General features: G+C 43.4%; 1 protein-coding gene across 4 annotated transcripts; it reads right to left on the reverse strand.

The window, feature by feature from the left end:
- Nucleotides 1-2536: 2536 nt before the first annotated feature.
- ATG9A (autophagy related 9A) lies at nucleotides 2537-17445 on the reverse strand. 4 transcript variants are annotated; one of them, XM_089520442.1, is made up of 13 exons: nucleotides 17306-17445; nucleotides 16798-16841; nucleotides 15979-16043; nucleotides 15481-15642; nucleotides 14743-14884; nucleotides 12588-13336; nucleotides 10322-10475; nucleotides 9943-10122; nucleotides 8840-9085; nucleotides 7871-8085; nucleotides 7253-7370; nucleotides 6185-6410; nucleotides 4922-5070 (listed from the first exon to the last, which is right to left on the reverse strand). In XM_089520442.1, exons 1-13 carry the CDS (start codon nucleotides 17406-17408, stop codon nucleotides 4922-4924), a joined length of 2553 nt encoding a protein of 850 aa, XP_089376568.1. In that variant the 5' UTR covers nucleotides 17409-17445. The 4 variants fall into 4 exon arrangements, with proteins under 4 accessions (XP_089376564.1, XP_089376565.1, XP_089376568.1 ...); XM_089520438.1 differs by lacking the exons at nucleotides 16798-16841; nucleotides 17306-17445 and adding an exon at nucleotides 2537-3674 and having other exon boundaries at nucleotides 4928-5070; nucleotides 15979-16067; XM_089520439.1 differs by lacking the exons at nucleotides 9943-10122; nucleotides 16798-16841; nucleotides 17306-17445 and adding an exon at nucleotides 2537-3674 and having other exon boundaries at nucleotides 4928-5070; nucleotides 15979-16070.
- Nucleotides 17446-23155: the final 5710 nt, after the last annotated feature.

Raw genomic sequence — 23155 nt, forward strand, 5'->3', positions numbered from 1 at the left:
TACTATGTTCAGTTCTGGGCACTTCATTTTAGGAAGAATATAAACAAGTTGGAACAGGTTCAGAGAAGAGCAACAAGGATGACGTGTGGAGAACAAAGCATACAAGGAAAAATTAAAGGAGCTGGTCATGCTCAGCCTGGTAAAGAAAAGACAGAGAGTGAGACATGACTACACTCTTGTAAGACTGAGGGCTAGCAGAGAGGAGGGTATAGGTTTGCTCTGTTGCCTCAGAGGCTAGACCCAGGCCTAATAGTTTTAGGTTACAGGATGGTAGATGTCAACTGAATATTAGAAGTTTTTGACAGTGAAGAATTGTTTGCTAATGGAACCAATTACCTAGAGAGGTGGTGGGGTCTCTTTTTCTGGACATCTTCAAAAAGAGGGTAGACAACTACCTGTTGGGGATTCTCTAGCTGGATTTCCTGTGTGAGCAGGTGGTTGGACTTGGTAACCTATGGGGTCCCTTCCAGTTCTAATTTTGTGATTCTGTGAATTGTTAAACACAAATTTTGCAACAGTTACTTGTCTGTATAGAATTATAAATTCCTTAGTTTCAGCATTCCTATACACTTGGCTTGGAATGTATTGTTTGAATTTAATATTCTGAGAGCTTAGAGAAGTTACTTTTGGACTACAGTTCACAGAATCCCTAGCCAGCATGGCCTCTGAAGGATTTTTGGAGAGTCATAGTCCAAAAATGTAACATTCCCAAGTTCTGACTATCTCAAATTGGTGGTATATAAAAAACAAAAACAAAATAAAAAACCAAGCCCCAAGTAAATATGAGCTTCCTGGACTCCAGTAAGGCCCAAAGTCCTTTTTGTTTGCAGCAGCGATACACCAGCTTCCTAAATTTCAATTAAATCAGAATGTCTGATTCCTCTAAAGGTATAATAGGAGAGAGTGTAAAGATATTTACTAATCTCCAGTGTTTAACCCAGGGGTTAACCCCAACAATGCCAGGAGTATTGCGATGGTGATAGTCCCATCAGAGATATTGCTGGATTCATTCTACAGGTGGTAGGGCACTTTACCAAGAGACACATCAAAGGACAATCCTGCACAAGAGATCAGAGCCATCCAAGTTTTAAACATCCCTCTTTATTCAGTAGAAAGACAGCACTGCACAGGATGCCAGGCATAAGCTCTGTTTTACAAACCAATTGTAGTGTTCCACACACTCACAGCCTAGCCTCTCATGTGCCATAAATAAAACAGGAGGCAGCAGGTGGCTGTTCCATGCACATGGAGATGGGGCAAAGACAAGCTTAATATGAGGCTGCAGGCACTCCCTCTCCATCCCAGTGTTTTGGCTAAAACATCTTCTTTATTCACAGCCAGACCAAGACTACCAATATTTTGCTGAGGTGGGAGCAGGGCCAAGATGGATGCTCTGGAACTGATGCCATGCTGGCACAGTTCAAAATTACAAATTATCAACTTGTCTCCCTTTCCATAGTCCATCAGATATTATGGGAAAGACACAAATCAATACCGTGCCATTCACTGAAATCCTTAAAATCTGAGGAGTATTGGACACAGCTAACCCCAGCCTTGTCCATACTTCTGAACTAGCCTTCCTTCCAGAATTAGTGGATGAAAATTTCTATCATCCCCAGCTAGTAGCCACCATGCTAACTGGTGATGATGGTCATCCTATACTTGCAGATATGGGGGAAAGGTAGTCTAATAATACCTGTGGACAGGAGAGAGGCCTGTTCTATACTTTTTGAAAAGAAAATTATTTGAAGCAGCAGCTCACCAATTCCCGTTTCAACACTGACCCCAAAACAATTATGATGTCCCCTTTGTAAAGCTAGTGGGGGAAAGAGATAGCACTGGTCCTTGCAATGGAATCTCTTTGTCAAACAATGGTAAGCCACTAGTTGAAAACAATACTTTGGCTGCTGGGAACATATAATATTTTTCTTAAAGGACAAGGGAAAATAATTTCAGGATACTGGGCTCCTAAAACAATGGGCAGCCTATAGTAATGGGGATCTCTGCACAACCTAACTCATACCCATAGACAGTAAGAATGCATGTTTTATTTGTGACAGCAAACCTCTTTTCCCACACTAAGCAGTGGTTTTGGCGAGTGGCTGATGGAGGTTGCAGTACTCATTGTAAAACAACAGAAGTGCTCTGACTTTGGCCCTAGAGAGAACTACATTAACATTAGACAGAGACATGTGGTGGTGGTGGGGGGGGTCTATGGTTCTTGAAGAGGGCTAACATTAACCCATGCAATGATTGGCTGGATTTGACCAACTTTCCTGTGATGTTTTTATTAGCTGCCCAGAAAGGACAGATTGTAATGTAAACTGTGCAGGCCACAAGATTCTCTGCTGCTCTCCTGGGGCCAGAGAGCAATTGGGGCAGGAGTGGTGCAGGAGCTGACAGAATAGTGTTCTTTTATAAAGGTGGGAAAGCACTAGGATCTGCAAGACTTCTGAAGCCAGGTCTTAAGGATGGATGCTCTGTTGAACAGGGTGGAAAGTCCAACTATTTCAGTAAGACTCCAAAGCTCCTCTAATAGGTAATATAGTGATAGATTTTATTTTGAAATGTAAGACTTACCATCAAGGCACCTGTACAAAAGGAGGGCATCACAAGTGGGCAGCACCAATTTGTAGTGTATAAGCATTTGAGAAATATTCAAAGACCATGATGATGGAGAGTCAATCACTGCCCTCCTCTATCTATCTCTCATGCACACACATGCAGTATGTGGTGCAGTGTCTCCTTTTCTGTTTTAAGTCTAGCAGTATGAACAAAACACGAGCAAAGGGCTTCCACAGAACAGATCCATCTCCCTGGAGATGGAGGGTTTCAGACTTGGCATTATTTGGCAAGTGGGATGTTAAATTATGTCACTTCAAATACTGGTTCAAGTAACCTTCTAGTTAGGATCTGGTCAGATTGTGCTTTATACTGCAAAGAAGGACAAGAAAGCAATGTGTCCCTGTGCAGTGCAACTGTGCCCACAGGAAGGCAGATTCTGCCCTAAGTAATGATGGCACTATAGGGATGTTCCTTCTGGCTTGGCTTTGAAATGCATGAGTGAATGGTAGAAGGTATGCACCTCCTTTTTGTCTGTGGAAAGCTTCATTTGAGTCAGGTTCTGTCACTGGAGGAAGCCTATGCCCCATTCCTCTTACAAAAATAATCTCGCACAGCCCTTTTTTTTCCTGAGTCCAAATCTATCTCTTGATTGCATCTTTGATCATGTTGCAAGTCTGGAGAGTGAGACAGCTTTTCCTGCCTCTTATGAGGGTCCATACAGCAGGTTCTCCTCCCACTCTGGAACATTTCAGGCAGGGTGAGCATCCACCAACCTCTCTGCTCTCCTGTGTGCTCTGTGGCATTCTGTGTGGGTCTCAGATGATTCTCCAATATGGACGACACATATGCAGACACGGACAAATATATGTAATCACACACGCATCCAGCCTATGCTCAGCTTGCATGCCACTGGCATGATGCACATCTGGATAGAGTTCTGCCTACCACAAAGGCACTGCTGACCTCACACCTTCCTCCTTCTGTTACTGACGCCCAGGACATGGACACCTGAGCCAACCCATACCTTGTAGGGCAGGGTAAACCCAGGTAATCAGAGGCAGGCCCAGAATTTTGAATCCTCATTGGATCGTTAGTCTTCATCGCTATACCTGTTGGAGATTGAGGAAGTTATTCACATGGAGAAAAGACTGACACGGCCAAAAGGAACAAAGCTGCATATACACACCACTCTAATTTTGGTGACAAGAAATTCAGTATTCTGAAAATCTCACTACTTTTTTAAGCAATGTTTTATATTTTGTGAATGAAAGTGAGAGCAACTGAAGTCCAGGATGAACAGATACAGAGGAAAAACAAGTTTCCCCTGTCTTTAAGAGCTGTCCAAAGGAAACTTTTTACTAGTATAGTTTGCCCTCTATGTCCACAGATTTTTTTTATCCACAGATTCAATCATCTATGGCTTGAAAATATTAAAAATACAATTCCAAAAAGCAAACCTTGATTTTGCCATTTTATATAAGGAACACCATTTTACTATGATATTGTATTTAATGGGACTTGAGCATCCACGCGGGGTCCTGGAACTAAACCTGAGCAGATACCAAGGGCCCACTGTACATATTGTGAAGCAGTAGCAAGAAACGCATATATTGATATTGGTACTTTTAACCAGGAGATGACTCTTTTCAACTGAAGACTTCTTTTGCACATAGTTGCTCTACTGAAGCTTCAGAAATAAATAAAGATCTTGGGCAGAGTGTGCTATGTTTGGGACATCTCTTGGTCCTCCTTTCATCGCTCTTAGTCCACAACTCTCCTTCTAGATTTCTTTGTCTGCCTTACTTTCTTCCTCTTTCTTGCACACTTTAGTCAAAAGTAATTGTAATATGTTTGATGTATCTAATCTGCTTATGAAGAGGTAGTTAAATGTTGAATTAGATAAGCCCAATCATGACTTCCCAAACTCAGAACTACTAATTTATGGACCAATTCTTGGTTGGGACATTTCTGGTAGTAAAGGTTAAGGTATTCCCCGTTGACAGGGTTGTCAAATTGTGTCTGACCATAGGGGGTGGTGCTCATCCCCATTACTAAGCTGAAGAGCCAGTGTTGTCAGAGACTATTCTGTGATCATGTGGCCAGCATGATTGCACAGAACATGATTTCAAACTGCTAGGTTGGCAGAAGCTGGGACTAGTGATGGGAGCTCACCTCATCATGCAGCACCTGGGCCTCAAACTGCCAACTTGCCAATCCTACAATCAACAGGCCAGTGTCTTAACCATTTGAGCCACTGCGTCCCTTGTATGTACTAGTACATACCACCCAGTAAAAGTCCCAAAAATTCTATGGTTCACACAACCAATCTATTGCCAGTGCTCAAGTATGGACCAAGCTATACCTTGTGAATCTGAGGTGGCAATTCATCTTCTGAACTCTCCTCTGGGACAGGCTCTGGATGTCGAGCAGTTTGGCCATCCTCAGCCCAGCCTCCAAGTGGCAGCCGAGCAAAGTGTGAGGGGGCTCTGTTCACTGTACCAGGATCTGTGTAAGGACAGATAAAAAAAGAAGCAGGTGATCAAAGAAGCAGCAGTAGACTGTTAAATGAGAACAGCTTTTTCCATGTCTGTTTGAGGTATCCTGTCTACTCTGTCTCTTCAGCCATCTGCCTAACAGAGATACAGTAGTGCAGTGTCAACAGGAATAAATAACAGAAGTAGTGTCATTAAAAATAAAAATATTTTGAAGGTACTGTTTATCTTGGAGCTTTCTACCTGTACAAACCACATTTGTTCCTCTAAGAACACCCAATAAGATACACACCATCTTTCCACTTTTGGCTTTAACCCTTGCTTTAAGAAACATTTATAAATTTTAACAAACTAAAACAGAGCCCAAATCACAAAGTAAACGGTACCTTCTTCCATAATAACAGCAAAGGCAAAAAAACTGGGGAATTCTTCAAGACTAGTATGCATTAAATTAGAATGTCATATGTAACAATGCTGACTTACTTTTACTACTGCTGGGAATAGTAAATTCAATATTGAAACAGAAAAGATAGCAAGGAACCTTCTGTCAGCCTCAGAATAGACAGCTCTAAGGAAAAGTTGCCTCCCTGGAGCCCATTGCGGCAGGGGAAAGGTAAGTGGGAAAGAAGAGGTCTGGGCACGTGCCCGTCCCTCTTCCCCACGGACTTTTCCCTGCCCCCAGCTGCCTCTCCTGAGACAGTTGGAGGCTGGCAAAGGTCCCTGGGGAGGAGCCACTGGCACTCACCAATCGCTCCTCCCCCCACCTTTTGCCTGGCTTCCAGCTGTCTCCAGGAGCTGAAGGCCAGGAGAGGGCTGGGAGGAGGAGCCAGAGACACGCACCTCTGGCTCCTTCTCCCCAGCGCCATTTTCTGTCTTCCAGCTGTCTCAGATAGCTGGAAGCAAAAAAAAGGCAGGGAGGAGGAGGAGGAACAGGCACGTGCATGCCTGTTCCCCCCTCTCTTGGCCTGTGCCTGGCGAAATGGCATTGCGTGCCACCCACTGCACGCGTGCCATACGCTCACCATCATGGCCCTAACCCATTCCCTAAGTAGCCCTGCAATGTCGGGCATGGAGCAGGATTTTTCCTGACCAAGGAACAGAGAAGGACCATGACTTCTTATACACACCTGAGACTCCACCATACCGGCGCTGGAATCCTGCTTGCAGAGCAGCTGCTTCATCCCCAGCTTGACGAGGTGAAGCAAAAGGATAGCTGGCTGAACGAGGAATGCTACTGCCAGGGGTGCTCCGCTGAGCCTCTGGCTCCTCTTGGGCACTCTCACCACTTTCATCACTCTCCTGTCGGTGCCACAGATGCCGCTCTAGGTCCAACTGGGCATGCTGTTTGTGTAACTGTGTGGATGACAGAGTGAATTAATAAGACCCTTTAGGGCCAGGCTCAACCAACTCAGACTCTATGTGCCACCAACATAGCTCGTTACCCCAATTCAGGAGTGGAGACAATATAAATTGCACATGCTTCTATTCCTCGTGTGGTCTATGCAGGCTTCTGTATCTTTCCACCTGCAGCCATGGAAAACTTTGGCCTGGTCCAGATGGGCGCGACAGGGCGTGCTTATCACGTGCAAGGGGCAGCGCTTCTAGATGCCCCTCGCACGTAACAAGGGCATCAAAATGGCAGTGCCCTGTACAGATGGGCACTGCCATCATTATGTGATGGGCGCCTAGCGTGTGCACATTGCGGCACCATTGTGATGTCACGAGTGCGCCATTGGCGCACTGCAGCATCATAATGGCGCCACAAGAAGAACCCTCTTTTTGCAGGTTCTTTTTGGTCCGCAGGGAAGACCCACAGTCTGGAGGCTGTGGCTTCCCTGCGGGCCTCAGCTGGGCGCCAGGAGACTGTCCTTTTTGGACGGTCTGTCCCGCCCCTTAGTTATATCTTGATACCTCAAATTTAATTCCATGTTCTCTCAGCTTCAATATGTAATGTATAGCCATGCATGGACTCCTATGAGTTATGGCCTAGGAAGCCAGACTCTTGCTTCTGTTTTGCTCAGCATCTGAGACTCAACTTGGGTCTTTGTTCTGAGTTCAGTTTGTTTTTTTACCAGACAACACAGATCTATATCATTTCCTAAGCTAGGATCATTCAGGCTTTCATATCTTTGTGAGTCTAATTGACCTCCATGGATCATTGCCTAAGCCTGTATGATTCTGTGGGCTCAGCTCACCTCATGCATGTAGAGAGCATGCAGGCTCATCTCAGTAGAAGCATATTCTGAAAGGATCAGGCTCTGAAGCTGACCCTCCCATGCACTGCTGCCAGAGCTAGCAGTCCTCGCATCAGCCCTGCAGCCAGAATGGAGAAAAGATTAGAAATTGCAGGGTTAGAAAGGACTCTTCAGTGTTCAGGACTCTAACCACCCCACCATGCCCCATCCCACCTCTACATGCTGAAATCAAAAGCTTCTTATCAGGTAGAAAGAATAATGCTAGCCACATCATGTCTATAGAAAAAGGAAGGGACCCCAACATAGACATTCAGAATCACAGAAGTCTTTTGTGAAATTTTGCTGAACTGGATAGCCTTACAACTACAGCTCCAGTTGTGAAGAATGTATGCACTCATTACCCAGACTGCAGGAGGAAGGGTGGTAATAAAGAGATTCTTGCTGTGGCTTTTAAACAGAACTGATGAGAGTGAGTATCCCACTTGTTGGGGAAAAAAACATTACAAATACAACATGGCTCTGAAAGATAGTGATCCCAAAGCACTCTGGCTACGGTGCTAGTGAGATGCTTGATCCTTGGCATTTTTCTGGAGTTCTGTACAGCAGGCAGCTTCTTACCCAGAGCCAATCATTGTGCCAGGGCCCCGGAGCTGGGAACCATCTGCATGGGCACTCCCATGGGCTGTGTGAGCAGATTGAAGAGGAGAGAAAGAACGCAGGGCAGATGCCACCTCAGATACAGCAGAGAGATGCCTTGAGGCCTGGGCATCACGGACTGCCTGGTAGCCCAGGGCTGAGGAGCCTGCAATCACATTGGCAATCAGGCTGTGGGGCTGCAGGGAGAGAAGGGCATGTAAGTCAGGGAGGAACAAGTAAGTCCTATTAATTTCAGGGTATGATACTGTACCACCACAACCCAACTACACTATAGGGCAAAGATATAGTGTAATTGACTACATCCTTGCCTGGAGTGAGTACTTCTAACATCTTTCACATCCCCAAGGACAGCTCATCAAGTTTTAACCCAAAGCAATTTGAATGCTTTCTAAATAGCAGTGAGAATTAATTTTTTAATCACTATCGAGATGCTATGTAAAAGTCTCTGTAAATAGAAGATGAATAGAAGAAAATGGATCCAGATAATCTGAGTATATGAGGCTTTAGGTGGAGATATCAGGTTTTAGGTGGAGAATGATGCTGATGCTGGTGGTATCCAACTTCCATTAACCTCAGCCAGCATGATGAACAATCAAAGATGGGAGCTGTACTTCAGCATTTGGAGGAGCACAGGTTCTCCACTCCTGCTTTGAGCTTTACCAACAAGAGGCAAGGTAGCAATAGCACATTTGTGGAAGAAAGAAAACTTTCCTAGCAATTCTTTACCTTCCTTTGGTACTCACTTTACTGACATGGAGGCCTATGCAGAGATATCAACCCCCTACTCTCTCATGGCATGACACACAAGGGAATACACAAAATACGATATCACATAAAACCAACTCAACACCTGGCTTCTCTCTTCCATAACAGACCAGGATTAAGTCTATTCTGCCATTTGCAAACTCCCTCCACCTTCTTGGTAGGTACCTCAGATTCTGACTGCAGTGACTGGATGGAAGTGAAGAGAGTATTGTCAGGGAGTACAGCCTGCTGGGCCAGTGCCAGGCTGCTGTCACGATGCACACGTTCCTTAAGCAAGCCGATGAAGGCTGTGCTCTCCCGAGGAGGCTGCCAATGTGGGTTGGTGATGGCAAAGTGCATAAGGGACAGCTCTGTCTTGCCATCTTCAGCCTGCTGGTAAATTGAAGCCTCCGTCTTCCCAGCTGACATCCACTGTAAGATACAACACACTGCCTCCATGAGATGTATCCAATTATATATATTTACTGAAATGTACAACAAAAAACTCAAAGGGTGACAAACACACTAAGATCCACATGTGTCCGCCAGGTTACTGAGACTAATACAGCTTGGCAGATTCCCATCAGGAGTCCACAATGTTCCAATAAGAGACTGAGTGGAAGGACAGACCTCCATAGAAACATTTATTTAATTTGAGCATCAGACTTATTCATCCTTTCTCTGGTCAAAACCTGATTGGACACTGGAACATGTATAAGTGATCTACCACTGCAAGTGTGGGCAGGGGTGCAAAGAGAAAAGTTAGTTTTCCTGAAGAGGTTATGCTTGCTTCAATAACTCTAGTCTGTACCAATAAAAATAAAACCAATAAAATACCATCATTTCTCATTTAATTTAGGCAATTACTTTTCATAACACTAAGACGTTATTTTTATAAGGCGTGAAAGTTGCAAATTTGTGACGTCATAAAGAACTTCCTATGTACTACATGCCTACAACACTTCATCCTTTTAAAAAAAATAACTTCACCTGTCCTAAAACAAAAAAAAGCAACTGTTCATGCTGTACTGGAAGAAATGACATCCCCACTCTTTGATGAAAATCTAGCTAAAAATGTGAAGGCAATTAGCCACGCATCACCTCAAATAAACCAAATGTTACTGCTTGATTTCTTCAAGTCTGTGCTCCGTGTCTGCATATGCTGTGGCCACTATCTCACAGCCTGTCATTCGACTATGGAAAATATGACATTCACATGAAGTAAAAAATGCAGCTATTTCTCTAATCCCCAGCTCTCCCCCAAATGTCCCAGTTTTGCTGTGACCTACTGCAGGGTGTCCATGCTGGCGCACATCCATCTGGGCGAAGGAGCAGGTGTCTCCCACCCCCACCACCTCCACTGTGAAGTTGCGGAAGAAATCAATGATCTCCAGAGCTTTGGGCCTCAGACAGAAGATGAGGATCAAGGGAGTCACAATAGGGCTAAGCAGCTCTTCCAAAATGAACACCTAGAGTATGGGAGACAAAGGTACTCACTTCAAGAAACTGAATGCCATACTATTGTGACAGGACTCCAAGTGCTGCCTTTGTTCCAGAGAAGCTTCCTAACTTTCAAAGAAATAATACTGACATGTAAGGTCTCTGTCTAAGCCCCAAAGATAGCATTGATGCAACTCCCTCCCTTCCACCCTACCCACCCCACCTCACCGCCTTGTATTGGAAGAGCTGGGCAAATTCATCTCGGGTCTCATAACGATGGGCGTTGCCTTGCCAGTGGTCAGGCATGTAGTGGATATGTGCCAAAATCACCCGGAGCAGCTGCTCTGGGCAGAATACCAAGTGCTGGTCTGGGATGAAGGATCTGCAAGACAGAGAGGACACACAAACACATGTAAAAAATATCTGCATCCCTAGATAACAGCAAGCAGACGAAAACGTATTGTGTTGAAAAAGTCTGCATGTCCTTACAATTTGTCACAAAACAGAGAAAAAGCCACATTAGAGGCCTACTGTATCTGCAGTAGCCAACTAGATGCCTCTGGAAAGGCTGTAAGTATGGCATTAGTGCAGTAGCAATTTCCCACTAATTTCTTAATATATAGAATATTCTAATATACAGAAGATTCTGGATTTTCCCCTAGTACTGGAGGTCGGTAGCTAATGTGACTTGTAGCCATATGCTCCTTGAATGTGTCTCAATTAAGCATCTCAGAGTTCTCTCTTTATGAAAAGACAGACACACAGACAAGCATATTGTTCTGAATTTGCACAGTCACTTTAACTGAAGTAATTCACTGCAGTGAAAAGCAAATCTATATTACACTTTTTGTACCTGCTTAGGTCCTTGTTTGGAATACACAAGCCATCTTTCAGATTAAATGATATTTTGATAAAAAGTTTATACAACATGCATACAATGCTTGCTTCAAAAATTTCTCACAGGTCAGTAACATTGCTAGATTATGGATTCTTAGATCACTATCAAACTGCAGATTTTCACTGAGTTGAAGCCAGCTGAGATTATCTCACTCTAATATAAAGTAATCAACAGGATTACCTTTATGCTGTAATTTATAAAATCTCAGATTTATTTTCAAAGCTGATCAAGACACAACATAACAAAGTTTCAAAGGTCCTTTACAGACCGCCCAAAAAGGACGGTCTGCCGGCACCTCCGCTTGCTCCGCGAGGGAGTCGCAGCTTCCATACCGCGGGGCTCCCTCGCGGAGCAAAAAGAAGCCGCTAAAAGCAGCTTCTTTTTGCTCCACAGAAATGATGCCACAAGGCGCCAATGCCGCACTCATGACATCATTTCCACTGTGTGATGTGTGGACGCTAGGCGTCCACGACGTCAAGATGGCGGCGCCCATGTAGAATGGGCGCCGCCATTTTGTACACACTGGGTGCGTACTAGGGTTAGGGGCGTCCAGAAAGGACGCCCCTTTCTAACCCTAGTACGTGCGCGGCACATACTTTCTGCCCGTGCAGAACGGGCCAAAGATAGGCCAGTTATATCATTCCCATCTTTGTGTTCTATATGCTATATTTCAGTTTTGCTGAATCTCCTAATTCTTTCTTGTCTTTTGATGCAAGAGTCTGAATCACCTCAGAACAATTCCCCCCTCAAAAATATATATATATTTTTTAAAAAAATCCAAAGCATTGCCATTCTGTAAATACCAGATGTCGTCTTGCAGCATCCCAGAGTCCCTCACAATGCAGGTGTCATAGTGAAAATGACTCCAAGGTACCATCACAGCCAGAATTATAAACCATACCCAGTTGACCATAATCACCCATGAGTTTCAACTCAACTAACCTTCATAGGATCATCCATTTCTAAAGCATAGCTGGGAAACTTCATTGTCCTATGAGCCAATTTCAGGCCCCCTAATTCCACTATGAGCTATATTTACTGAGGTTGGTATTGAGATGAATTTAAACGGCACATGCCAACCACCCAAAAAAATAAAATAAAATAAAAGGGGGGGGGGGACACTTTGTAACGGCAAGTAATAATTGGTACCTATTCTGCAACTTACAACTATTCTGTTGTCATGCCTCATCAGAGAAGACCCACTGAACCAACTGAATTTACTTATGTGTGGACTCAACATTCAACAGTTAATTCATTGTGTCTACTCTAGTTGGAACAAACCAACAGGATTCCAAGCCCTTGTTTGCTGTAACCCAGATGGATACATTAAAACAAAGCATTTCAGGAATAAATGCCTTGGTTAGGAGCAGACTGCACTTTCTAGAGGCTTTATGGAGACTGATTCTTTTAGAATAGCCAATCTTCAAGCACCTTGCTTTAGCATTTATAGTACCACTATCATTCAGCTGCATGGCATCAAGTTTTATGGCACTGGGGAAAGAAACTATGGTGGCTGCAAAACTGGACAGCCACTCAAAACAGAAAGCACTGATTTCTAAAGTGCACGAAAGATTCTTCTCATCTGATTTTGCTCACCTGCAGACAGTGACAGCCACACCCAGGATTGTGACAGTAGTAAGGACATGTTCCACAGCCAGCACATCCTCATCATAAATTGTGAGAGCAATGAGGACAGCAAGGATGGAGCCAGCAAAGAAGGCCACATTCTTGGCTACAACAGTGAGCAAGGGTGAAATGAAGCAATTCATATATTTTGAGGCTGGCTTGTAGCCTTTGCTGAGCCGTGAGTGTAACTCATGGTCCAACTCGTTGAAATGTCGCAGATAGCAACGGCCATAAAGGGACCAACAACGAGCCCCCAGGCTGCCTGGTTCTCTCTTAAGAATCTCTGTGTAGCTGAAGAAAGCATAGAGGATCTGCCAAATGAGGATAAGTGGACAGAGCAGGAAGTTGGCAATGCCAATCCAAAGGATGCGGGTGCCTAGTTTATCAGCCAGTTCCAAGCGGTTGCTGCCTCGCTTATACTCTGTTTTAAGACTCCACTCATTTTCAAATAGGGAGCCTGGCCCCCAGAAAAAGATAAGCTCAAAGTTGTACTTGAGGCCACGTGTATAGAAGACTGTGTCACCCAGCAGAGGAAGGTGGAAGCGCACAGGCAGTAGTGACTTGTTCACCATGGCTACCATGTAGTTCTTGAAACGTAGGATGCGATGGTAGATGTCCAGCTCAGTCAGCTCCTTCTTATGAATGCAGATCTGGTGTTCCTTCTGGATTTGCACAATGCGTGCCTGTACCTCCTGCCATGTGTAGTAGGGCAAATTGGACTGTAGGTAGAAAAAGGGATGGTCGGGTTATCAGGGTGACAAAGACATTGGAATAACAGCCTCTCCTTCACTGCTTGCTGGAACGTATCCAACCTTCAAGCCACAGTAATACTAGTACGTTTTCCTCACAGCAATCCACCATGCTTATCAATCTTCCTTCTGACCTCCCTCATTACAATATCTCACTATGGCTGCATCTGCACTGCAGAAATAATCCACTTTGACACCACTTTAACTGCCATGGCTCAACACTATGGAATTCTGGGAACTGTAGTTTCTTGTGGCACCAGAGCTCTCTGACAGAAAAGACTAAATGTCACACAAAACTACAATTCCCAGAATTCAATAGCATTCAGCCATGGCAGTTAAAGTGGTGTCAAACTGGATTATTTCTGCAGTGTGGATGCAGCATATACAACTTTTCTTAATAGACTACGCAGTAAACTTTCCAGGAGCTCCCACAAGCCTCTGTTGTTCTTCTCCCCTGTTCTCTATTTAGCTTCAAAAAAGGTTGAGAAAAACATAAATAATTCCTTCAAATGTGTTGTAAAAATAGAAAAAAGAAAGAAAGACCAAGCCAAACCTAAATAGTATTTTTTTTTGGCTTCAAGATATAATTTTTAATTTGTATGAGTTTTTAGACTGGAAGGGGGGGGGGTGACACCAAGGGCTGATGCAGACTGCAAGTCAAGAAAATGTACAATGAAGCAGAGATAGGCCACATACGTGGGGAGGGTTAGACTTGTTGACTCATACTGCACAGCAAGAGAAAAACATACACGGAGAGCTTTCCTGTTCTGCAAACTAATTTTGCTTTTTTTTTGGGGGGGGGGGTCCTTTCAAATACAGTGGAGCAAATCTTCCCTACTTCTGCAAGAAAACAACAGGATTCGTAACACAGAAATATAGCCTCTAACACTTTTGGGCAAGAACCCAGAAGCAGATTCTGGCAAACCTAGGCATGGCAGCTGCACAGCATAGCAGCCCTGCCACTCAAGCAAGCAGGACCAATGGGCTTCACTGAGCATCTGTGGGATTAGCACTAAACTGGAGAAATTGGCAGCACTGCATACCTCTGTAAGAAGGTCAAGAAGAGACAAAAAACAAGCAAGCAAACCCAGACTATGTAGAGAGAATGGAAATTACTAGCCAACAGTTCTTATCTGATGTTTTCTCAGTGCTTTGAAAAGAAGACAAGAACCACATTGCTGGGTCAAATGTCCTCAAAAACAGTTGTCATGCACATGCTCCCATAAAGTTTGCAAAAAGTATAATGATTTTCTCACTTCAAAATCTCTGGTATTGCCTTGAGATGTGATATTTCACTTAGATGTCAATATCCCTTTTTATTTGCATGGAATATGAATATGACCACGCACACCTACTGTCCTTGAATTAAAGCTTACCATAGGAATCTTGAGCGCATTGATGTAAAAAGAATGGATCTCCCAATAGCAACAAATGTTGTAGATGAATTTGATCAGCCGATGGATCCAGAAGACCCCCGCAATCACCAGGATGGAGAGCAGAAAGCCATTGGCCTGAATCCTATGAGGGAGACAGACTCACAGCAAGGATGGAACAGCATGCACCTTACAGTTATTACAGGTTTTTGCAAATATGTTTCAACCCCTTATTTAATAATAAATAATATTTTTTTAATTTATATTTCCTGCCTCTCCCTGCAGATCGAGGCGGGATTACAACAATAAAAACAACAATCACAAGATTAAAACTACAATGTCATATAAAATACACTCAATAAAACAATATACCATTACCAATACAATGTATTGACTAAATTGTCATTTAAAATACATATCATTACAAACAGAGGTGGAATATTTCTAACTCTTTTAACAGATTGGGTGGATAGGCCTGCTGGAAGAGATCCATCTTAAGTGCCTTCTTAAAGGCATCTAAGGTGGTAATAAGACGGATCACCTCCAGCAAGTCGTTCCACAGCTTGGGGGCTATGACAGTAAACATATTTCCTCTGCTACCCTTACTGCATGACCCACAAACCCCTCCCGTTTCCAAGCACAGGGCTTCTCATGTCCACAAGGTTTCTTGGATTTTAAACCTCTCTAAGGTGGGCAAACACAGGACTGAATTAAATATGGGATAGAGATTATGAACTTTACCTAGCACTGCATTCATTGGGAGGCAGGAAGGCATCAGGCAAGGTCACCTTGACTGGATCACTGGAATGCTGGCTGTGATTCACCAGTTTATTGGCAAAGAGAATATCATAGTCAACACAGCTGACGAGAAATGTGGTGAAGGCCACAACAAAAATGAACTGCCTGTGAGAAAACAGAATATGTATCATGAAGCAGCATGAAAGAAGAGATGCTCCGCTACCTCACATCTTCAAACAATCTAAGCCAGCAGAAGACACCAAGATGTCTGAATCTTTTATACCCAAGACATTTTGTATTTTATTACAGGATTAAAAATATACAAAACTAGAATTCATTTTCCTGTTAACCTGACTGGCAGGGAATTAGGAACAACGGCCATCAGCTCCCATGAAAAACTATGACTCCTCTCCACTCTGTCTGACAAAATGCCCATGGGAAGATGCGAATGCTATCTTACAGACCCTAGCTGCAAAAAAGTGGTACAGAGTTTATACTCACATTAACTCAAAGATCTCACTAATGAGCATACAGGTGAAGCCATTCTTCTGGTGCAGGTTATAAACGTGGAGTTCACAGTCAAGGAAAATTATTTGGACTACTGGCTGTAGCACCCACCCGGCTTCATCAGAGACTCATCTCAAAGTCTGCATAAGAACCCCTCTCCCTTAGTTCAATCTGTCATGCTGAGTAACAACTAGTTAGATAAAGAAGTTATTTGATTTAAAAACATCCCACTGGGAAGGTATACCATAAACCTCCATGCAGACCTTTTGTTATCATCTTATCAGTAAAGCCTAAACAGACTCCATAGACTGTATCTAGATGAGGGGCTGCATCTGCACCTCTACATACAGATTGCCATTTTCGGCCAGTTTTAGCATTTTGGGGAAGGGGTAAGTAAGTTCTTGTGGTGGTGGAACAGCTAAAATGTCACATTTGTGGGCATTTTGAGTTGTTTGTCGGGAAAAGGAAACCTGCCCCCAAATGAATTGAACTCTTTGGAAAATTGGATGTTCAGGGTCTCCTAGAATGGCTACAAAAGTCACGTTCAAGGCAGATTGTCCCTCCCAAGGCACATATTCCCTCTACCTGTACTGGATACTCCCAAATTTATATGGAAAAGAATTCTGCTTTTCTGTGTGTCTATTACATTACTCTGAGGAAAAACCCTCTTTCTTCTGTCTGGGAATTACAAAGTTAATGTCTTTGGATTGAGCCGAAGTTTAGACTAGAAGGAACCTTTGCCGCAACTAAGGCCCTGTCCCTCAAACCACAGCGGGGATGCAATCATTCTTGTCCTTTCACAGGTAAGGATATACGAGAGAAAAAGAGATCCAAATTCTCAATATGATGCCAGGGAGCTACAACACAGAGATAGAATGAAACAAATAAACAATAACATTCTAAAATTAAGCATAGCAGTTTTATAAGATAGAGAGAAGCCAGCCAAAAAACTGTATGAGGTAGTTTCTTAGCCTGACAGACCTACTGATATCACCCCCAGTTAGATAATTGATACCTAAAGAGAGTTGAAAAGTATATGTATTTCTCTCTGGTCTTTGGGACCAGCTTTGATGAACACCTCATAGTCATATTCAAGCTGCATTCTTAAATACACTTATTTGAAAGGGAGCACCATTACATTTATGAGGATTTACATCTGGGCAAACTTGCTTAGGATCATGCAGGACAATAAATAGAATGTTTTTCAATAAATACATGTATTCAGCATCTTGATCAGAGTAGCCTTTCATCAAACACAGGCACCCTCAGCACTGCATGGCTGGCTGGTTGGCACCAAGACTAGGAGTTCAACTGCACTCACATTTGCTGCCCTCAGCAATGTGAACCATCAAATCCTCTTCTCCAGGAGGAGAGTCATTGTATGAGGCTTCCAACCGCTGATACTCTGTATCAAAGTGAGCCATTCTGTCATCAAGATGGGTGTCATCCAGTCTTGCATGGGCTCTGAGGGAAAAAGAGACATTATAAAGAACAGAACCACAGCACAACTAAAAGCCATCAGTGAGACTGGCAGGCTCAAGGGCAAGTCACAACATCACTTTTTAGTTTTACTAAGAAATCAGAACCTTTTGACATGCACAGAAGAGCAGAGAGCAAGGAAAAGCAAAGATTAAGGACTGGAAGAAAATGAAGACATCAACCGAGCAGAAGAAAATAAAAAATCAGGAAATGGTGGGGGTAACATCTTCCTCCTTACTGTCACCTCCTTTTTCTGCAAGCTTTGCAACTCACTTCTATGGTTGCCCTTGATAAAAAAAAAAAAAAGCAATAGAGGAAACTGCCTCCTGGTCATAAGAAGTCTTGTCTTGGTTTTGAATGTTTGCCTTAAATTTTCCCCATATTTATATACTGCTGTCTGTAAAAAAATTATGAACCTATAAAAAGAGACACATTTAGTTTAATTTTACGAATGGAAGGAGTGCAGATTCAACACACGTTGTTATGAAAATATCAGTCTTTCCCCACATACAGAGGAAAATAAGTTTCACGTCAACTCCCTTTGGTCTTTGTGACAATTCCTTTCAGTATCACTTTCTGTTTAACTTGTAGCTTATATAGCCTGCACTCATGAGCAAGACATAAATATGTATTTTAACTGAAAGAACATTAAAAACTTCCACCATGTAACAAATATAATATTTTGAAACAGTATTGTGCTGGCAAGGGAACGACATGTAAAAAAAAAACAATGATAAAAGACAGGAAATTGACAGAGTGCATTTGAAAATTGCTTCCCTGCAAGGTTTCCATTATGCATTCACCCAGCTTCATTCACAGAATACACAGAGGGTCCAGATGTTGTTGCCTTCAATTTGTAACTTCCCATCGTTTCCAACAACTTCTCCCAATGTTTTTCTTTAACACCATTAAGAGCGAAAAGACTGAATAGCTGCACAATGTCTTCACTAGTAGTGCTAGAAGCTCTTTAGCTTAGAAGCATCCCACATCATCTCAGGATGTTAATTTTACAACAGGTGCCAAATTTTGGGTTGTAAGGTAAGTTCACATATGTGAAATGCAAATACACACATCCCTTATTGCTCACTTGCACTTTTTCTTCTTTTTTCTCCTTTTTATTTGTGGAAGAACTGTTTTCTGAAGGAAGCCTTCATGTCTCCCATAGCTTGACTCTGCTTTTAAACTATGCTGGCATCTACGGACTGGTTGCACCTTTCCTGATCTGTAGGCTCTGTACATTATAGCTGAACGTGTGAACCCCCTCAAGATCCCAATTCCCTTTGTAAACTTACTTTTTCCTAGTCCTCTAATTCTTAACATTTTCATCTTGACCAGGTTTGTCTTAGGCTTTGGACCCTATCACATGGGGCTTACCTTTCCCGAATTCAGTCCTAATTCAGGAGGCAGCTGGGTGTTATCCCAAAGAAATAGCTACTGAATCATAGCCCGGGTCCAAGCCGGATGCAGCCTGGGTCCTGTGAGCTGCTTCGGTGGCCATTTTTAGAAGTCAGAAATCGCCATCGAATTGCCGTCCGGGTCCATCCTGGATGCAGCCCGCGTCCTGTAAGACGCTTCGGTGGCCATTTTTAGAAGTCGGAAGCTCTCAGGTTACGATTTGGCAGCAATTTCTTTGCAATAACACCCAGCTGCCTTCTGAATTAGGACTGAATTTGAGAAAGGTAAGATGGGGTTTTAACCCCATGTGATAGGGTCCCTAATCTGTACTACAAAACAAATGCAGTTTGACACTTCTTTAATTGCTATGCCTCGATACTAATCCAATTCTGGGATTTGTAGTTTGGTGAGATATCTAGACTTCTTTGTCAGAGAGCTCTGGTGGTACAACAAACTACAAATCCCAAGATTCCATAGCATTTAGCCATGACAGTTAAAGTAGTGTCAAATTGCATTAATTCTGCAGTGCAGATGAAGCTTTAGTATCTGACAGCTTCTACATACATATGCTGAATTGGCAACACTGTGGTCACTGTTTCCAAATGGTTCAACAATTCTCACATCTTGCACCATTTAGGGTCGCTTCCTTTTGGTTGTTTTCAAGACCAACTCTTCCTTAGAAGAGTCATTGAGGGTGTCAAGAAATATTACCTTTTCTGTCATAATCATAATGTGAGATGACATTAGTCTGGTATATGTTGCCTGCTTTTCAACAAAAATCCTTGTGGTCTAACAATGTATTTTAAATTTACAAAGAAGGGATACATATTTAGGATCTTTTAAGAGGCATAACTAATCTCTGTAATTCCATCCATCCTCTCTTTTCTGTGACACATCTTGTTAGTTGAGACAAAATTCTGTGTAGCCTGGCATTCTCTGCAAGAACTGTAGCAACCAGCAGTTGCTCATGTTGAATGCCTCACTATAACAAGGGAGGTTTTCATCCTGCCTAAAGGAGGCTGTGGTGATGCTCTTACCAAAAAAGCCTCCTTGGATCCCACCACTATGAATAACTATCAGAGCCAATCTCTAATATTCCATTCTTGGTCAAGGTTCTGGAGCGAATGGTGGCCTCCAGCTCCAGGGGTTTCTGGATGAAACTGATTATCTAGATCCACTTTAATCTGGCTTCAGCCTGGCTATGGGACAGAGACAGTTTCGGTCACCTTGGTGGATGACCTACACAGGAAATGGACAGGTGGAGTGTGTCCCTGTCGGCCGTGCTGGACCTCTCAGTGGCTTTTGATATCATCAACTACAATGTCCTTCTGGGCTGACTCTCTGGACTGGGATGTGGGAGAACTCTTATGCAATGGTTCCTGTCTTTCCTGGAGGGGCGAACTCAGAAGGTGTGGGACTCCGACTCTTTGGCCGATGGCCTGTGGGGTCCCTCAGGCTTCTGTCCCCCCCCCCCCCCCCCCCGCCATGTTATTTAACATCTACATGAAAACTCTGGGAGAGGTCATCCAGAGCCTTTGGAAACTGTTCGGAAACTTCAGCAGATTCAAAATGCCGCAGCTATAATGCTGATTGAGGCCAGTTATAGGGAGCATATAACTCCCTTATGGAAACAGCTCCATTGGCTACTGATTTGTTTCTGGGCACAATTCAAAGTGGTGGTAACAGCCTATAAAGCCCTATTTATTATTATTTATTATTAACCTTTATTTATAAAGCTCTGTAAATTAACACAGCGCTGTACATACAGTCTTTTTAATTAGACGGTTCCCTGCCCTCAGGCTTACAATCTAAAAAGACACCACACAAAAGGAGAAGGGAGTAGTGATGGGGAAGGGGATGAGGTCCAGCAGTTCCTCTCTACCTTCAAGGCCTGGACCAAGGCAGATGGACTGGAGGGAGGGCTTGGCTTCATAATGGATGGTTAATCTTCATCCAGGGAGGCAAGCAGGCAACCCTACACAGGTTAAGCCTAGACTATCTAAAAGACCATATATCCCCATAGAAACCTGCAAGGGTCCAAAGAGCTAAAGGAGAATGCCTTCTCTTGGCCCCACCACCATCACATGCTCACTTGGTGAAGACATGAGAGAGAAACTTCTCAGTGGCTGCTCCCAACTTCTGAACTCCCTTTTGCAGGAAACTAGGCTGGCCCCCCTCCCTATTTTTCTTTTGCTGGCAGGCAAATACATTTTTATTCAAGTAGGCTTTTAATATATAATCATGTCAGGGAGGCTTTTATACAGGGTGTGTACTCCAGTTATGTTTTCAGATTTTTGTATATTTAATATAACATTAGACTGTTTTAGCTAGATGATTTCCATTGTTTATAAAATTTTTATTGTAAAGTTTTTAAACATTTTTTATCTGTGAGCCACCTTGGGTCCCTTTCTGGGAGAAAGGCAGCATAGAAATGAAATGAAATAAATAAATAGGAAATCAGCCTCTGTCAACTTCTGTCTGCCCCTGCATTAAAGGATCCCAATATTAATGCATAACAAATAAAACAGGCATGTGCTTGCCAGTTTTGCAAATAAAAGCAACCACACCCATAATTGAGATGTTTCCCTTTGTTCGCTTAGGCTAAGCCCAGTACTTTGGATGAAAACAATACCCAAACGTGGAGGGGCACACCCAACGTATGTGCAGCTACCACACTTCAGTGAATACTAGATCAACAAAAAAGAGTTACTCACCTGTTGCATCCCTCTCTTAAGGCTAAAGGAATGTGTGACTAGTATTGTGGTCTGGACACCTGAGTCGTATGGTGGCCTCTCAGTTCTCCACTGTGCTTCTTCCTCCCTCTAGGGCAGCGTCTGGAAGAAAACAGCATGGCCTACAGTGGATGCTTTCATAGCAAGGGGATGGTTTGGATACTGTAGTACACAGAAACTTATAATGTAACCAATAGCTAGACTTTTAAGATGCCACAGGAAGTTATTGTTGTTAACCGCCTTCTGGTCAATCCCAACCCATGTGGATGGGACACCTCCAAGACTCCACTGTTGTTGTTCTTGTTAATGGCCATCAAGTCCATCTTGACTCATGGATAAGACATCTCCAAGACTCCTTCCCTACTGTTCTGCTTAGTTCCTGTAAACGCATACCTGTGACCTCCTTATCCTTAATGGAGTCCATCCATCTAGCATGCAACCTTCCTTTTTCTCTACTCCCCTCCACCTTTCCTTCTGGAAAGGTCTGGAAACCATGCTCTGTGAGGAGAGACTTAGGGAGCTGGGATGTTTAGCCTGGAGAAAAGAAGGTTAAGAGGTGCTGTGATAGACCTGCTTAAGTACTTGAAGGGATGTCATATTGAGGAGGGAGCTGACTTGTTTTCTGCTTCTCCAAAGAACAGGACCTGGAGCAATGGATGCAAGCTACAGGAAAAGAGATTCCGCCTCAACATTAGGAGGACCTTCCTGACAGTAAGGGCTGTTCGACAGTGGAACAAACTCCCTCGGAGTGTAGTGGAGTCTCCTTCCTTGGAGGTCTTCAAACAGAGGTTAGATGGCCATCTGTCACAGGGGGTGGTTTGATTGGGAGTTCCTGCATGGCAGAAGGGGGCTGGACTGGGTGGCCCCTGCAGTCTCTCCCAACTCTATGATTCTACAACCTTTGCCTCTCTTCCTACTTCTTTCCCCTTTGCCACAGGTGAACCCTGTTCTTTTTGATGCAACAGGCTCACAAAGCTGCCTCCTTGGGAAAAGGATAACCGTGGAAGCTCACTCAGGACTCTGCTAGTGCCTCCTCCTCCTCCTCATTATTATTATTATTATTATTATTATTATTTATATCCTACCCTTTCCCCCCAACTGGGAGTCAAGAGCTGCTTACAGTATTATTATTATTATTATTATTATTATTAAGCTTTATTTATATAGTGATGTACATAGAATTAAAACAGATAAAATAATCCTGCCTCAGGCGTACATTCTACGAAAGCAATCCCTCCTGAGACTTACCTCATTACTGCTCTACACTCTGGTAGTGCTGCTATTATTCCCCTTTGACTGCTCTGTTGCATCCTGGGGCTTGTAGTCCAGCGAGGCCTAAGAGCTCCCTGGCTGAGGATTCTAAATGCTCCCTCCCTTAAACTGCAAGTCCCAGCATGCAACAGGAGCGGCAGCCAGAGCAGTCAAAGGGGAATAATAGCAGCGCTATAAGAGTGCCTTCTCCAGAGTGAAGGTAAACAAAGGAGGAGGAGGAGGAGGAGGAGGAGGGTGGACTAGACGCCCTCAAGGACTCTTGTTTTGGTGGAGAAGGGCGTAGGGAGAGCGGA

The sequence above is a fragment of the Sceloporus occidentalis genome, unplaced genomic scaffold, assembly GCF_023333645.1.
Source record: "Sceloporus occidentalis isolate IW3139 unplaced genomic scaffold, rSceOcc1.0.p SCAF_4, whole genome shotgun sequence".
Classification (NCBI taxonomy): Eukaryota; Metazoa; Chordata; class Lepidosauria; order Squamata; family Phrynosomatidae; genus Sceloporus; species Sceloporus occidentalis.

What these genes read in the sequence shown, in the direction of transcription:
- ATG9A (XM_089520442.1), bottom strand. Translation starts at nt 17,408, where the DNA reads ATGGCTCACTTTGATACAGAGTATCAGCGGTTGGAAGCCTCATACAAT. An exon ending in GCCAGCATGGACACCCTGCA is followed by an intron (nt 9,086 to 9,942) that starts GTAGGTCACAGC and finishes TGTATCTTACAG; the next exon opens with TGGATGTCAGCTGGGAAGAC. An exon ending in ATGCTCTCTACATGCATGAG is followed by an intron (nt 6,411 to 7,252) that starts GTGAGCTGAGCC and finishes TCATCCACACAG; the next exon opens with TTACACAAACAGCATGCCCA.